General features: G+C 36.4%; 1 protein-coding gene across 5 annotated transcripts in view; it reads right to left on the bottom strand.

Annotated features, from left to right (window-relative positions):
* The window catches only part of si:dkey-237h12.3 (teneurin-3), a 145581-nt gene that overhangs the window by 23267 nt on the left and 105970 nt on the right, over positions 1-16344 (bottom strand). For all 5 annotated transcript variants that reach the window (XM_051127298.1, XM_051127299.1, XM_051127300.1 and 2 more), the window contains 3 exons: positions 11117-11378; positions 10251-10518; positions 7870-8013 (listed from right to left, as the gene is read on the bottom strand). In XM_051127298.1, coding sequence (XP_050983255.1) covers positions 7870-8013; positions 10251-10518; positions 11117-11378 — 674 coding nt within the window. The remainder of the gene's footprint in view (positions 1-7869; positions 8014-10250; positions 10519-11116; positions 11379-16344) is intronic.

The raw sequence follows: 16344 nt of genomic DNA, 5'->3' as shown, positions 1-16344 counted from the left end.
ATGTGCAATATCCAAAAAAAAGAACACGTTCCTCAGGCGTTAAATGTACCAACCGGAGACATTTCGATCACCTGAGCGGTGATTGTCTACACAGCTGTGTGCTTTATTTTCCAGTCCCTATAGATCTCAGCTTCTAAAACCTTTGATCGTTTCAATCATTTTAACACCACTTTCAGTCCAAGACTGAGCGAGGAGCTTGGGTCATTACAGATAAATATTTCAGTCCTGTGAAAATTTAACTTGTTTCTTTTTGGGGTTGGCTTCAAAGAGGAACTTCAAAGGGAAGTGCCATGCCCAGGGCCATAAATTATTCATACTGAGCAACATGTTAGACTTTCAACACTTGCTTTGGCCTATTAATCACATCAATAACACTGCACTGAACTACACTCCCATTGGCTGGCCACTACATCTCGAGTTCAGTAACTAGCTACCTCACTGGCTACACTCCATCGCTATGCTTTGTAATTGGTTCAGAGGCTGAGTTTCATTAAAACTATAAGAGTCTGAAACTGTTCAGTTTCAAATGTTTTGTCAAGTCTACAGTTTTATGATTCTTTTTTATTGTTGTTGTTAGTGTTATTACTATTCTTTCTTATTTTGTGCATGTTACAAGCTAAACCAAAGTGTCAAAAGCAAAGCAGGGAGACTTTTTTGACTGTCTTTTAATGGAGGGTGGTCTACTCCGATCATGAAATTACAGAAAACAGATAACACTGTGGTCAACTAGTTGGTCCAAATAATTTCTTAAAGGGACAGTTCACCCATTAATGAAAATTCTGTCATTAATTATTCACCCTCATGACATGAAAAACTGACATGGAAGACAAGAAATTGTTGAAAAAAAGTCATTTTTGTTTTCTTTGCACACAAAAAGTATTCTCGTAGCTTTATCAAATTTGAACCGCTGATGTCACATTAACTATTTTAACAATGTCTTCTCCGCTACCTTTCTGGGCCTTGAACATGTCAGCTACTTTGCTGTCAATGCAGGGCCAGAAAGCTCTCAGATTTCATGAAAAATATCTTAATTTGTGTTCCGAAGATGAACGAAGGTCTTACAGGTTTGGAACAACATGAGGGTGAGTAATTAAAGTTCACTTCCAGAACAAAAATTTACAAATAATTTACTCACTCCCTTGTATTTCTAGATGTTCATGTCTTTCTTTCTTCCACTGTAAAGAAATTATGTTAGGGTATGTCGAAAAACTCCCATCTCATTTTCTCCTCCAACTTCAAAATCGTCCTGCATCACTGTTTTACCTTTTTTACTTTGTAAAGGGCGTTTTACCTAGTTAAACATTTTTTTAGGAACTTAAAAATATTTAAAATGAAGTTAAGACAAAAAGTTGTGCAAGTATGACAGCGTTTTAGTGCCACATTAAAAAATAAAAAGAATCTGAGATTATTAGGTTAAAGTCATAATATTTCGAGAATAAAAATCAAAGTTACGAGAAATAATTTGAAGCAGTTACGAGATTAACTGTGGGATGCCTAAATTCACTTCACCATATTACAAATAAATCCTAATCTAATCATGACACAAACTATACATCATTGGAAAGGTCTAAGATTCCTAAATAGATATTTTACCAAATTTTTGTGTTTTAAATTATGTAGAAAAAGTAATAGATTAATATATGTCAAGAGTGCAACTTAAAAAAATCTACAACATAACATTCTGACCTTTGTCACAAAAGACTTTCTTCATTGCCTTTTTCCCTATCATGTTTTAGAAATCATAAGAAATTATATATCAGTTCAAAACTTAAAATCTCAAAATTCATCCTTTGAAAGGCATTTTAAAATCAGACATTGCATTACCACGGAAAATGTACATTAAAATCATATTACAAAATGTTTTCATTCATGAATTATAATATTTTAAGTCTGGATAGTGCATTTTTATGTCTGTGTTCAAAAATGGGAGTGACAGTTAAAGGGTTAAAGTTATATATATATATATTTTTTTTTAGAGTAGGCTATAGCCTTTTACACATGCAAATGGCCCAGCACTGGGAGAAATTACAAAATCTCAGCTTTCAAATTCTGTCAGTTTTATAACGAAATACAAACAATATGTCTATTAAAATAATGTGTTTTTCACACTCTTTAATGTGGCAACCGATCGGTGTATTCGCCTCAGTTTAAGCTGCATGTAAATCAGTCATCTTTACAATTACAATGAGACATTTGTTTCATTAAATTAGGCTATAAACAATGCCTTCTGATGTTCCCTTCAATTCTATCTTGCTTTAAACTTGAAATAAAGAGGAAAACACATTTATAATTTGTATTTCGTGATCAAATTGACAATTTGAAAGATAAGCTGTGTTATATTAAAATCAACAAAGCACAAAATTACTGAGATTACAATACACAAATACTGGGTGGTTGGCATGCTGCAAATAATGAATGGAAGACGTTAAATATTATGTCCAATCATTTTCTGTATTGTATTAATGTATTATACAGTGAATATACAGCTTGCAAATAGTTTTTTAGAAAATAACCGATCGTTTCGCTAGATAAGACCCTTCTTCCTCGGCTGGGATTGTTTGGAGCCCTGCATTTAAACTGCATTTTGGAAGTTCAAAATTGGGGGCACCATAGAATTCTGCTATATGGAGAACATTCCTGAAATGTTTTCCTCAAGAAACATAATTTCTTTATGACTGAAGAAAGAAAGACATGAACATCTTGGATGAGGGGGTAAGTGAATTATCTGTCAGTTTTTGTTCTGGCTTGTACTATCCTTTTAACACTGAGAGGAACTTTTTGGGTAAAGTTGCATCTTCAGCTACATCCTCTTTTAAAGCACCAGCCATTAAAAAACAGTCACAAACATTCAGACAGAAATCTTTAGCTGTTGCATTGCATCTTGTGCTGTTTTTGAGCGTCCTGCCCCAAGCATTGTGTTTTTAAAATGGCATGTCATGCTAAAAAAAGTCTTTGAAAAACATGTCAAAACCATATCATTCTGTTCCATTCGGTTGCACTCTGTATAACTGTTTTCGAACAAAACAGTGTCCCACATAAACATCCAAAGAGATGTGAACCCGAAAACAGCCTAATTATACAGGCCAACTAGATGATTTTCAAAACGTGCAGATTTGCGTCTGTGTCACCGAGGAGACAAATCAAGTGCAGCCAGTGCCAAGTCTCATCGGGCATTCCTCTTTAGTGTGATGACTGTCACTTTAGCAGCAAGCGTGGTAAACTGTCATTGGCTGATATCAGCTGTTAATTCACAGAGTACTTAAATGACCCAAAACCCTCTGCAATTCTCAACTGCATGCGAATCATGCCTAATGTCTTCCCATGTGCAGCTAAGCAGGGTGCATAGCAATTTGTTCCTGCTTGATTAGGCCCTGCCATTGATTAATTGATTGAGAGGAGGACTGGAATGAAGACACAGTCAGAGGGGATCTCGAGAACACCCGGCCCAATAGAAGCTTGCCGTTCTTATTCAGAGGTCTACAATGTACTATTAAGTAAGATGAATTGGCCTGGGTGGCTGCTTTTAAGTGTGACTCAACAAAGCCACTGACCTTGACAGCTAGATAAACCAACGACACTTCTCACTTACTCAAACTGTGCGATTGCTGCATTGCACTGCCCTAATCTCATTATGCAATGCTTACGCTATCTATGAACCACTGTTCAAATATTAGGAAGAAAATAATGAACCACTATATCTACAAAGATCTGACTGTAAATCCTATGCAAAACCCTATGAAACAAGAACAACACTAACAATAACTCCTATATTGAATATTATATTGAACCAGTTGCTTAGGAAAGTAATTACACAAATGTCCTCAACACGCCACACAATTTAAGATACCCACAGCACAAACTGTGTGCACTGCAAGCATTGCAAGAACCACTAATTACATGCAGCGTCACAAAATAATTACATTTAAAGTACGCTTTTCATTAGCGTTTGTCATTACCATGCAGCATTGATGCTGTAAATTGTGGCCTGATTAACTTGCAACTTTATGGCTAGACCTTTAGGTGAGAAGCAGTCGATTTGTTTTGGCCACTCTCAGCTACATGTTAATGCCTATGAAGTACAGCAAACTCCATGAATGGAAATTTCATTCAATGTCATCTACAGTAATGCAATGCTTATGCTTATTGATTATTCACTGCGCAAATATGCTGATCAAATAGCAATGGGATAAATAAAACTATTTTGTAAATGTCAAGCAAACAAGCTGAATATCAAATCTTCTAGGTGTTCTGCAGCATTCATAAAGAGCCGTCAGGCTAAGCAATCTGCCATATCGGAAAAATTCACCAAAAAGGTTAAGGATTGACACCTATGGTGGGGTCCAAAAAGTCCGAGACAACATTGAACTTTTTTTTCTAACATTTTTTAGGATTTAACATTAACACACCCTCTACATTACGAGTAAATCACTCGAATATAAGTCTTCACTCTGGGCGACTAATTAAAGTTTAATATTAGCCACTGGCTAATACCTTTTCAGATTTTACTCACCATTGTGTGAGTTGGAAGCTAAGTATAAGTTTAGCACAAATATATTTTAACTCACCGAAGACTCTGACTGAGCGCATCAGAGTTTCGCTCTCCTTCAAGCGATATGTGCTATTTTTCAGTTAATCTCAGTGGATGCGCAGCGTACCTGTATTTGACGTACCATAAACTCTAGTGTGAAGGTGCACGACACGCCGTTGCTTTGCTTTTTTCTTAAATATTTATTTATTTAACGCAATATAAATAAAATATATATAAATAAAGATATTCTAGTGAAATTAAACTTGTTACTTTATACAATAGATAAGATCTTGATCATGATATACTGCATGAGTAGTAAGTGTAAAATGCATAATAAAAAATACTGTTTGTAATAATAGTATTTTACAAAAATGGTAAAAGGGTACAAATGAGTAGTAAATAAGAATAATATTTACAATATACTACCAATAATAACGAAACAGCTACTAATAACAATGACCTGTTCTACAATAATACTTGAACAGTGCTTTTATTTTTTTAAACAAAAATGCCATTCTCCGGTTCTCCGGTAATGGGCGGAACCAATGAACAAACGACAATCTAATTGCCTGGCGCTCACCTATTATTGTCCCTGTTTTGATTTCAGCAAATCAGTTCAGGCAAATGCACACAACCTAATTAATATTCATGAATCCAGCAGCTTATTAATCCTTAATGCGTTTTATATTGTTCTTAGTATTATTATTATTAATTTATCAGTATAATTGGTAGTTCAGTTAAAAACACTAATATGCATTCATACATGGTTACCAAGTTTTAATTCTAATTACTAAAGTTCTATCACTAAATAATAAAAATACTTGATTATCATAAAATCATATTATAATGCTTGACTGACTGATATTAATAGTGTACTTTCAGATATAGTACATATGTATAGTATATCAGTCTGGCGAGTAAACTAAAAAATTTACTAGCCAATGGCGATTCTATTGCAAGGGGTCTGTAGAGGGCTGTGTTTAACATATTATTTAGCATTACAAACATCATAAAATGAGTAAGAAATAGCTTTAATATTTCTTCTTCTATTTTCCTATTTAAACCTAGCTAAAACAAATTTTTAGAAACTTAATATTAATTAAAAATTAAATTAAAGATTACAAAGTAATACTGATTATGTGAACTCATTTGTACCGATGGTTAGTTGTTTTTGCTTTGATAAAAAGTACAGTACGCTCTTTGTCTCATTCTCAAATCAAGAGGCAGAACATGATAAAAGTTTTACGAAAACTTGTGGAATTCATGCTGCTCTCAAAAGGACAAACAAAACACTTTTCTGAAATTCAACAAAATTTCAGTTCAACCTTTTAATTTAAACAATTATGCTGATAATAGCTTTGATAATGTTTGTGTTTGCATTCAATTAGAACAATGCAAAATAGAAGTCTTTTTGTATTAGCCTTTTGGACGATGTGATAAATATTGAAGATAAAGACTATGATAAATATTTAAAAGCACCAAGAGCATGGTTGTTTTATAAGGCAACGGGATGTAGCTCTTGCTCAAACGCATACACATATGCCCAGCCACACAGTTTGCACAGGCGCTGACTGCTGATCAGACCTGTAAGCCATAGATATGAGAGGCTCTGCATTATCAATCAGTGAGACAAATGGGACTGTCAAAGAGAAGATCTCCCTTTGGCAAATTGATTACATTTGTGACAAGTTCTTCAGGACGAAATGTTTTCCCATCCCATCACTTGCCATGCATCGCTTCTGATGTACAAAAACGCACTAATCGAAAAGATTGTAAAGGTGACATGCCCAAATGTGCAAAGCTTTCATCTAATTCATAAACTCCGATTAAACAGGGTCTGAGCCAGATTTATGTCTTAAGCTCTTTTAAGAGCTATTCTTCTCAGAGTAAACTTATAAGCCGATGACTAAGAAGATTATGAGAATGTAAGATAAATAATGAGCAACCCGGTGTAAAACGCACCTAACCGCAAACCTGCTAACTGAGTTACGAGGACAATAAGAACAGGCGATCATGTTATGGATTTATATTTAACAGAGCTGAGAGCTCTAGGACAGATGCTCTATGCCTCAGTGCTTTCCATCAGAATATGCAGTTCCCGGGCTTTTTGTTCCATTGCTTTCAACTGTGTCTGTGAGGTTTTTGACAGATTTAGTTCACAAAAACAGCAAAAACAATGCAGTTAATCTTCAATTCAAAGTCTATGAAACTTCACCAGCTAGCAAAAAGAAGTCTAAACAGTATAAAAATCACATATTTACCATGACAAATCATCTACATGCACTGAAAATAATTCTAAAAAGGCAAATCAATTAAATGCACTATTAACTAATAGGTATCAACTATGAAATTATAAAATTCGAACACCAAAGCATTTTTAAAATAATGGTTTAATCTAAATAAGATAAGGTATAAGCCATGTCTGTATCGTTGAAAATCTGCAATTGGTTTAATCCACTTTGGCGCTTGAGGTGTAAAACGAGAATTTAAGACTTATTGGCGGAAACACCGCTTAAACTAGATAAACTGTCTAGAGGTGCAAAAATAAGGGCTGAGCAGACGGCCATGACCATTTGTTCGGCAGGTCGTCGGATTAAAGGATGTGGAAATCCCAAGGCCAACTGGGCATTTAGCCAGCAATCAAAAAGAGGCTTAAAATCTTTGGTTCAGGAGAGGAACAATCAGATGTTGTCACACTAACTAACTCTAGAGACAAGCGCACCTGAAAAGCGTCAGCCTAGTCTTGTGTTTTCATTTAGGACGTCGGGATGTGCTGCAGAGCCGACTTCTTTTCCCAAAACGGGCCATTAAATACGACTGCTGGATCCGGTTCAAACTGTGCACACATCGTCATTTACAGAGAATAAAAAGATGCCATTATGTGTGTGAATATGGAGATTTAAGCTGACAGAATGAGCTTCCCTGTCACCCTGTTTCATTATGAAGACAAAGGAACAGGGAATGTCTGGTGGAATAATGCCACATTTCCATATTCACGCTTGTGTTTTAATGGCACTTTTATTGAATTAAGCTATAAGTATGCATTCTGCGCCTGAAAACTGGATAAAGTTCATTCAGCCAAATCATGTCCCCCATAATGTTGGAGAGCACAGCTCTGACTTGGCACGCTGTGTTAATGATTCCGATTTAATCTGTCATCACTGTGAGCGATTAGCCCTTTCAAACTCTGCTTTATTATGTGCAAATGAGGCAATGAACCATATTTCATGTTAAGATGAATATTTATGACAATGAGTCCAGGTAGAGGCACTGACCCCTGAATTGGTGAGGGGACATTTCCCGTGAGGTGGTTCCGGTGGGGTTTAATAAGCGCTTCCTACCGTTTGGCACATCCAAGATGTGATGCTTATCCAGGCTCCATCCGCCCATGTTGGAGGCCTCCAGCTCATATCCCTGCAGCGTGGCTGTCCGCTTTTCCCACAGGATCACATTCAGGCATGATTCATACTCAAAGCCCACGGATACTACAGTATAGAAGGAGAAACAGGGCAAAAGGTATCTGTTATTCTCAAATGTTTTTCTACCCAATTTGATATAGGTTTCATGTTTAAATGAATCAATTAAAGCTAATATTTAAAGTATATTTTTACAAGCCAATATTGTAAATATACTGAATTTTAAGCATTTAAACTAGTGCTGTAAAAATTAGTGCGTTAACACAGGCGATTATCAGCATTAAAAATATTTAACGCAGGGGCGGGCTAAGGTTGGCCATGCCACTCACAACTGCTGATTCTCTTTTTTTCTTGATGAGAAGTGTTTTTATTTAGTCGTACGGCACGGGAAAGGTACAGATGACGAGGGAGTTTCAGTAGAACAACAGTGAACTGCGGTCATATGAGATGTTGTCAGGCCATATTTACCTGTCCTGTCAGCTATTATACTGTGCTCGTAGCACGCATGCTTCAATTGCAAGCACAAATGCAGCGGTTCGTGCTTTAGACTGTATCTAGGGTGACCACCCGTCCCGCTTTGCGTTGTACCGCACAGTGTTTTCATCCCTTGTCCTGCACGTTGCATATTGAGAAAATGTCCCGCGTTTTGCATTTTTAAGAAAGCTTTTTATTTATTCTTTTAGCTGAGTAGTTTTCATGCAAAGGATGCACGGACCACATCAAGTGATCTAGCACCGCTGACGGAAATGGTAGAGAATGGTCAGAAAAACACGACAATCTCCATTCATTTTAACCAATTCGAAAAAATTGGATGCAGCTTTTAGACACGACTTTCTTCTTATTTAAATAGTTCGTTTGGGGCAGTTTTTATGGTGTTATTTTAATGACAAATGTTGAGAGTGCATTATTGTAATGCTAGGGCGCAGGTGGATTCTCTTCACTCTCATACAAAAAGGACGCGCTTCTCTCGCTTACATGTGCGTGCTTAGAAACATAAATAAGCACATATGACAACAGATGTAAATTAGTATTTACATAGCTTATGTCTCACACATCTCCCGCATTGTCCCGCAAAATTACATCTACTGTCCCGCAACAGATCTAGTGCCAGGTGGTCACCTTAACTGTATCATTTCATATTTAAGCGCAAAACTACTAGCATGTGTGTTAGATCAGTGTCACGTTCAGTAGCGGCAGCTCTTAAAGTAATAGCAGCCAAATTTCCTAATAACTCAGCTGTTGTGATGTCTGTTAATCAAAGAACAAAAGAAAATAGAGGAAATCAATAACTTTTGTAGCTTTAGGGATTCATCTATATTTAATTTAGTATTTAGTGTTTGATAACTTTATTCAGTTTCTTTATATTTCCTACTTGCAGAAGGGCAGAGATAAATAATGGGTTTATGTGACGATTGTTTTACCCTCTGGGGTCTGAGGGTGTGTTGGGGCCCTGGAGAAGTTTTGACATACCCTGATACTTTTTGATTTACATTAAAAGCTGTTATTTTTTAAAGTCTAATAAATGTTAAAATTGATAGCTTTCTATTATACTGTAACGTTGAATGGCTATCAATAGGTGACTCAGTTGTTTATTCAACTTATGCAATACCAGCAAAATATATGTGGTATTGACAATTTACTGTTTATGCACATGGAAAACTGGTGCAGTAAGTATTTCAGAGCAGCTACAACTTTGTTAAAGAAAAAGTACTTTAGCAAATAGCATGATTACAGCGAGTCCAGTTGTAGCCATATTTTCCAAATAGGCCTGTGACCTTCTAAAAGCTAGTGTTTCTCAGTGCGCTTCATTTGCAGACTAATTATACAAGCAAAGAGCAGTCAGCAATATATAGATGGACTAGAAAAATGCAGCTGCTTATAGCTTTTATTTATTGCTAGAACACAAGCCAGTGTCAGTTTAGCAAAAGATGGTTAGGATAACGATGCAAATTCAACAAAATGAGATTGGCTTTTGAACTACGTGTATTTTCAGCAAGGTTGTGTGCCTGTATTAAAATGAAACCATATTACTGTACTGTATTCTCTGTCCTAAATCCCTTTAACAACCATTAGTTTAAGGTTCAGAGAATATCGAGTTCAACCTTCTGGCCTTCTAATAATAAGCCCTCTTCTCCTAATCAGTTTGACTTGTATTATCAGTTTATAGGGAGATTTATCTCACCGCTGAAATATCTGGGTGAAAAAAGATTAATTTGCTCCTGGTTTAAATCAGTCCAAGTTAATAATATATTCATACACACAGGGCTTTATATAGATCTGTTTCCTCCCATTGTTCCACTACCTACCTACAGCCTCTGCGAGTCCGTAGACTCTCTGGCTGTACGCATCTGTCTTGTCCCAGATAAAGCTGTAAGAGAGCCGGGGTGAAGCTGGGAACTGCTTCTGAAACATTCTGCCCTCCACAGCCACCATGAGGTGGACCCGAGCCAAGCCGAAGGGCACGCTAGACTGGGTCAAGATGACCTTGAGAACAGGTTTGTAGGCTGAAGCACGTGAACTCAAGTATATCAAGTCTAAATCACTCCCAGGGATGGCCGTGTGCTCGTGAAGAACCTGTGATGTGCATTGAGAGAGGAAGTTAATTGCCTGTAGTGTAAATTTCCTTCTGCCTTATTATCATTTTTATTACAATTGTCAAATTCATTATATATTCTCTTTGTAGTTTTTACTGTATTTTAGATCAAATAAAGGCAACATTGAGACTGAGGCTATTTAAAGGGTTAAAAAGATAAAAAGACAACCAACGCAATTTTCAATTTGAACATCTTCAGAATGACAGTCATCTAAATTAATGTATTTCTACGAAAAATATCTGTTTTAATTATGTCTGATCCCCGCTGACTTCTACTTATAGCCTTAAAAATGATTTATGTTACAAGCGTAAAATGTGAATTATTTTTGTCACAGGAACATGATATAGTACGCCACTGTCATCATTAATTCAGTAGCAATATCTGCGTGGTGGTCTTAAGAATATCAGGTTTCACAGTATGTTCTGTAAGTAAAAATCGCCTGGTTCTCTCACATTTTGTAGTGTCATTAAATCATACAGCTCAGATGAGCTTGAGGCGCGTAGTCGAATTTATTTTGATTTTAAGAAAAAATGAACCGAGACTCATTTTACTCCCAGATGTGATGCGGTATGACTCACCTGTGTCTCAGGAATGATGGGGCTGGCCTCGGGGCTGGAGCGGTAGAAGGTGGAGAGTGGTGACGCTGTGATTCGGGGTGAGGGTCTGTCAAGGCCACTAAATTCACAGGTTGGCGTGTCTCTTTCCTCTTTTCTCATCACCAGTGTGTCCATCACATGGAAAACTCTCCATGACAACCACACTGTGCGATGCACGGCAGAGTACGGAGCGCGCACGAAACGCAACGTCAATGCAGTGCCTCCGTTAACCAATAAATCAAACCTGCAGGTGGATAAAAACACAATCTTCAGAAAAAAAGCTCATACATGCTCCTGAGAAAGTACTATGGTGATAATATGGGACATAGCGATGCTATTAATATCATGGTACCATGTCAAAAAAAAAAATAATAAATTGTACTTTTTTGATGTTGTATGCATGAAAATGTATAAAATGAAACGTGTGTATTGTTATGTAATATACATTGCTATTTTTTTAAGAAATCTATACTTTTATTCAGCAAGGATGTATTATTGTTTTAACTCAATATTTTCATTTTGAAAGAACACGTTTTAATTAAGTATGTCAAAAATAACATTTGAGGCTTGTTAAATGTACTTAAGTAAATTTACAACACAATTCTTTACAACTACTTTACTTAATTCATTTGAGCTGAGAGTACATAAATGGTTTTACTTGTCTAACTAGGAAGTAAATTTCCCCTTCCCATCATCCTTTGCACAGGGCTGGATAAAGATAGTAAATGTTAAATCAAAATGCTATTTTATGCATTTTTTATTAAGATGATCAAATTGGGAGACTTGTTAATGTTTAATGCTCTTTTATCTTTGTATTTAAATCAGTTTCTGTTATGTTAGTGTTTTGGGGGGTTACCGTTGTGGTGAAGTGTAGAGCATGCACTTGGGCTGAGGACCTGCTAACATGAGTTAAAGTTGTTTTAATAATAAAATAAACAACTACTTTGGGAATGCCATTGTAACAAAGCCATTTTATAGCTAATGCCTGATTTGCCACATTTATCCATGTAGCAAATGTCATGTTTTTCTGTTGTTCAAGTGCTGGTTTGTTCAGAGATGTGCAACGATATGTCTGGATGCAGTTATTGTCCACTTAGATCAAATGGAAGAGGTGCTTTTAGTTTGATTTCAACAAGCATAAAATAATCACTTAAAAACATATTAATTTTATTGAAACTATATTTGATCAAATTGAGTTGATCAAATATAGTCAATTACATTTCATTGCATGAAATTTTTTGGTTACAAATATTTATTGGATTGAAATCCTGCCCTCAATTAAATTGAGTTCATGCAATGTTTTATTTTTTGAGTCTATAAGAATGATTTCTGAAGGAACATGCAACACTGAATACTAAATTTCAGCTCTGTCACTACAGAAATAAATTACATTTTAAAGTACATTAACAATAAACAGTCACAGTTTTACTGTTTTACTGCATGTTTTTGATTAAATCAGTAGTCCCCTAATAGACGACTAACCGTTAGTGGACCAGAAGAGGCTTGGTCAAACAAAATTTTATTAGTCGCAGAAAAAAAAAAACCCACAGGAGGTGGCGAAGTCACGCAGTCTATGACGGACAGATCATTAACGGTTGTTCAATGTGGTTTGGGTAGGACATCCAAATGCTCGCCGATCATTCATTGACCTCAAATATGGCTTATCATCTGAAATATGTAAGTAGTAGCAACTCTACTTGGCCGCTCAATCTAATGTTAACATAGAAAATGGGTGCTATTGAAGTGTCTGTGCGGAGCGTGGAAGCTGAACAGTAGCACGCTTCTTGCATGACAGATGGAGGTGCCGGTCCGGTCACTTGCTCTTAAAATACTCTGTCATTCTTGGTCATACAGATAAATGTAATGCATCTTTCGAATCTGCAAAGACTTTGTACTTTTGTAAAAAAATGAAAGCAAATGCACTTTCTGCCGTCTCGGTCTTTGTGAACTTGAGTGCATCAAGAAAAAGAATTAACCGAAACTTTGTGTATACTTGCCTAGATGTTAAAAATATATCTATAAAGAGCATAATGTCTACATTCAAATAAACCAGTTTAAACAAATATTCTCAGATTACGTAATCTGTATGAAACATGCAAACAGGTGAATCACTGCTGCGGAGATGACGTAAAGCACTAGTTATTATTAAAATGTTAATGCAGCCTCCTTACTGTTTTTCCCTGACACATAATCATTACTTCTGCCGGTGCGCTTTGGCAAGCTTTGTGTGTGCACTTGAGCGCTTATTAGGCTATGTAGGCAATTAAAGGCTCATTACTATGATTTAAATGGTTTATTAATAAACTAACGATTAGCTGACTAATGCTTAAAATGCACAAATCTTTAGTCGAGGGCAGCCCTAAAATACAGAATGTAGCCTTGGTGAGCATAAGAGACTCACTTCAGAAACATTAAAACATCTCCAAACTTTTGAACAATAGTTTATATTTACATAATAATTCACTATTTTTATGAAAGATACAGTTTGCGGCAGAATCTCACATTGTTTGTATGGGGGCAGAGGGCATATGAAGGCTAAGTGTGATTCATAATTTCCTGTTATCAAACTCATAAGCACATGGGTCCTCTCCAAATTACATGGTTTGTTAGGCTCATCAAAGCGCTTAGTTATTGATGTCTTCCGCGTTTCATATCCTTCTCTAAAAATGAATCTGATTCATAAATAAGAGCTAAAATACATGGCAGACTTCACTGTCTTTTATCAGTAGTTCGCTGGCATGCTTAAAATGTTCTATTAGTTGATGAGAGTAGGGGTAGAGATGTGATGTAACTTTTTTACGTCTGAGGGATTTGGATGAGAGATCTGGATGTAGCAGTTAGAGCAGGACCTATTTTAATTAGCATGGTATAGCGAGGAGGTAGGCGCAGATTTGGAAATGAAGGGGCGTCTCTTTGAAGTCGTGCTCTATATGAGCTGCTGACTCCCCTGCCCGGAAGGCGAGAGATGAACGGTGGGGTGACTTTACACACACATATACACAAACATACACATCCTTGCACTGCCTTGAAATTCTCCCTAACTGCTCCTGTTCCTTTTTTCAATCTTGGCATGGCTGCGCCACTGTTCCAGACCATCGGCCTTTAAAGCTGTTTCTTTGCCTCTGTTTCCCCTTGGACACGCTTGCTAACCAAGAGCAGACACCAGCACTGAACAAGCACGATTATCTGAAGCCTATTCCCCTGTGTGCAGGTTTTTAGGAGGGATCTGGATATATCGGATAATCCCCGACATCGGCCTTCCTTCTTTAGAGATGAAGATCCATCCCTTGAGTATTTTTTTCTTTCATTAAACTCTATTGAAGAGAAAATAAAGTTTTTAATGCGTTACGGTCATGCCTCAGTTAAAGGCACACGGTCGCCACACATACGCATGCAAACTCCCACACATGTGACCCTTGAGTAGATGACTAACATTAACTGCTGATCTGAGTGATTCTTGATAATGATGGATAATGACTAAAGGGATTATTATAAAGGTACAAGAAGGTCAGATAGCCCCAGAACTAGCTAAGATCTGAAAGTTAAACTCTGCAGACTGTTTTAATGTTGTATAACTACAGTTAAAATGAGGTTTAAAACTGGACATTTTCATCTTTTTAAATGTATGCATGTGGAGATCAGATTTTGCCCTGCTTTATGCTTTGTCAGTCTTACGTCCTTCACTGAATCAATTCAACTGGTTGGAACAGTTAATAAATTACCATTTGATTAATTTACAACATTATTTGTCTGACTCAACTTACTTATGTTTCATGATCGAAACAGTATAATTATATCCTCCAAGGAGGCAAGGGAGGCAGTGTCTCCTCAAAATATTGGATGAGGAAAAAAAACGCCAGTGTTATGTATTAAAAAGTGTATAAATCACTCGTTTTTCTAATGAAACACTGTCAAACAGCGACACCAGCAGGTGAAGTTACAACAGGAGTCTGTGTCTCTCTCACCTCCCCTGAGCCCACTGAGATTTAACAGACACCCTAAAGTGTGTGGTGAGTTTGGTGGGGGGGTAATTGAGAATGAATGGGGAAAGTCACATGAGAGGAGGCAATGCCTCCATCATGATTTGATTGGATATGACTGATTATTTTGGCTGTGATTGGTTCATGCGATAAATCCCGCCTTTTGTGTTTGTGCGCATTTCACGTTCTTGAATCAGTCTGAATGAACAATAATAATGGCGTTAATGGGAAGACCAGGCTCATTTTAAAAAGTAACATTTAACCACTTTGTTACATCAAAATAAGATTTAAAATTGCACAAAAACTGTGGGAGTTTTTAGTGAGTAATCAGTTTAAAGTAATTTAAAGTAAATCTCTGTGTCTGTGACCAATATTTACAGAGCTTTGATAACTAATGATCTGAAAATTAAAAAAAATAGCAAGTTAATTTATTGAATAAATAGAATACTGATTAAAATGTAAATGTAAAAATATGATGTTATATGTAATGTTTTTTATATATATTTTCTGATAAATGTTAATTTTATTAATTAATATAAATTTATTAAAACATTTAAATAATGTAAATAATGTAAGCAATCATTTAAAGCAGAAATTCACTTCCAGAACAACAATTTACAAATAATTTACTCACCCTCTTGTCATCCAAGATGTTCATGTCTTTCTGTCTTCAGTCGTAAAGAAATTATGGTTTTTGAGGAAAACATTTCAGCATTTTTCTCCATTTAATGGACTTCATTTGTGCCCCCGATTTTGAACTTCCAAAATGTAGTTTAAATGCAGCTTCAAAGGGCTCTAAAGGATCGCGGCCGAGGAAGAAGGGTCTTATCTAGCGAAACGACCATTCATTTTTTTCGAAGAATAACTCTCGGATGCGCATCCACGGGTCGTTCATGAACAATTTGTTCATTTTGAATGAATCTTTAATGTGACTCGCGAAGAACGAGTCGTCTCCGGGAGTGATTCGTTCAGTCGCGCATGCGCAACATCCTGTTAGGTTCTGTACTGGAATTAGTTCACCTGTTTCGAGTCTTTGGGTTTTTCGAGTCATCTTATGGAGCTGTCATGTGATGCTGATATTGCTAAAATGAACGAAATGACTCTTTTGCTGAACGAGACTCAAAGGTCTGAATCGGTAAAATGATCCGAACTTCCCATCACTACTACGAATCACGTCTAAGTTCATTTTGGAAGTTCAAAATCGGGGGCACAATTTAAGTCCATTATATG

The sequence above is a fragment of the Labeo rohita genome, chromosome 14, assembly GCF_022985175.1.
Source record: "Labeo rohita strain BAU-BD-2019 chromosome 14, IGBB_LRoh.1.0, whole genome shotgun sequence".
In the NCBI taxonomy this organism is placed as follows: domain Eukaryota; kingdom Metazoa; phylum Chordata; class Actinopteri; order Cypriniformes; family Cyprinidae; genus Labeo; species Labeo rohita.
This window is presented reverse-complemented; position numbering and strand designations above follow the sequence as displayed.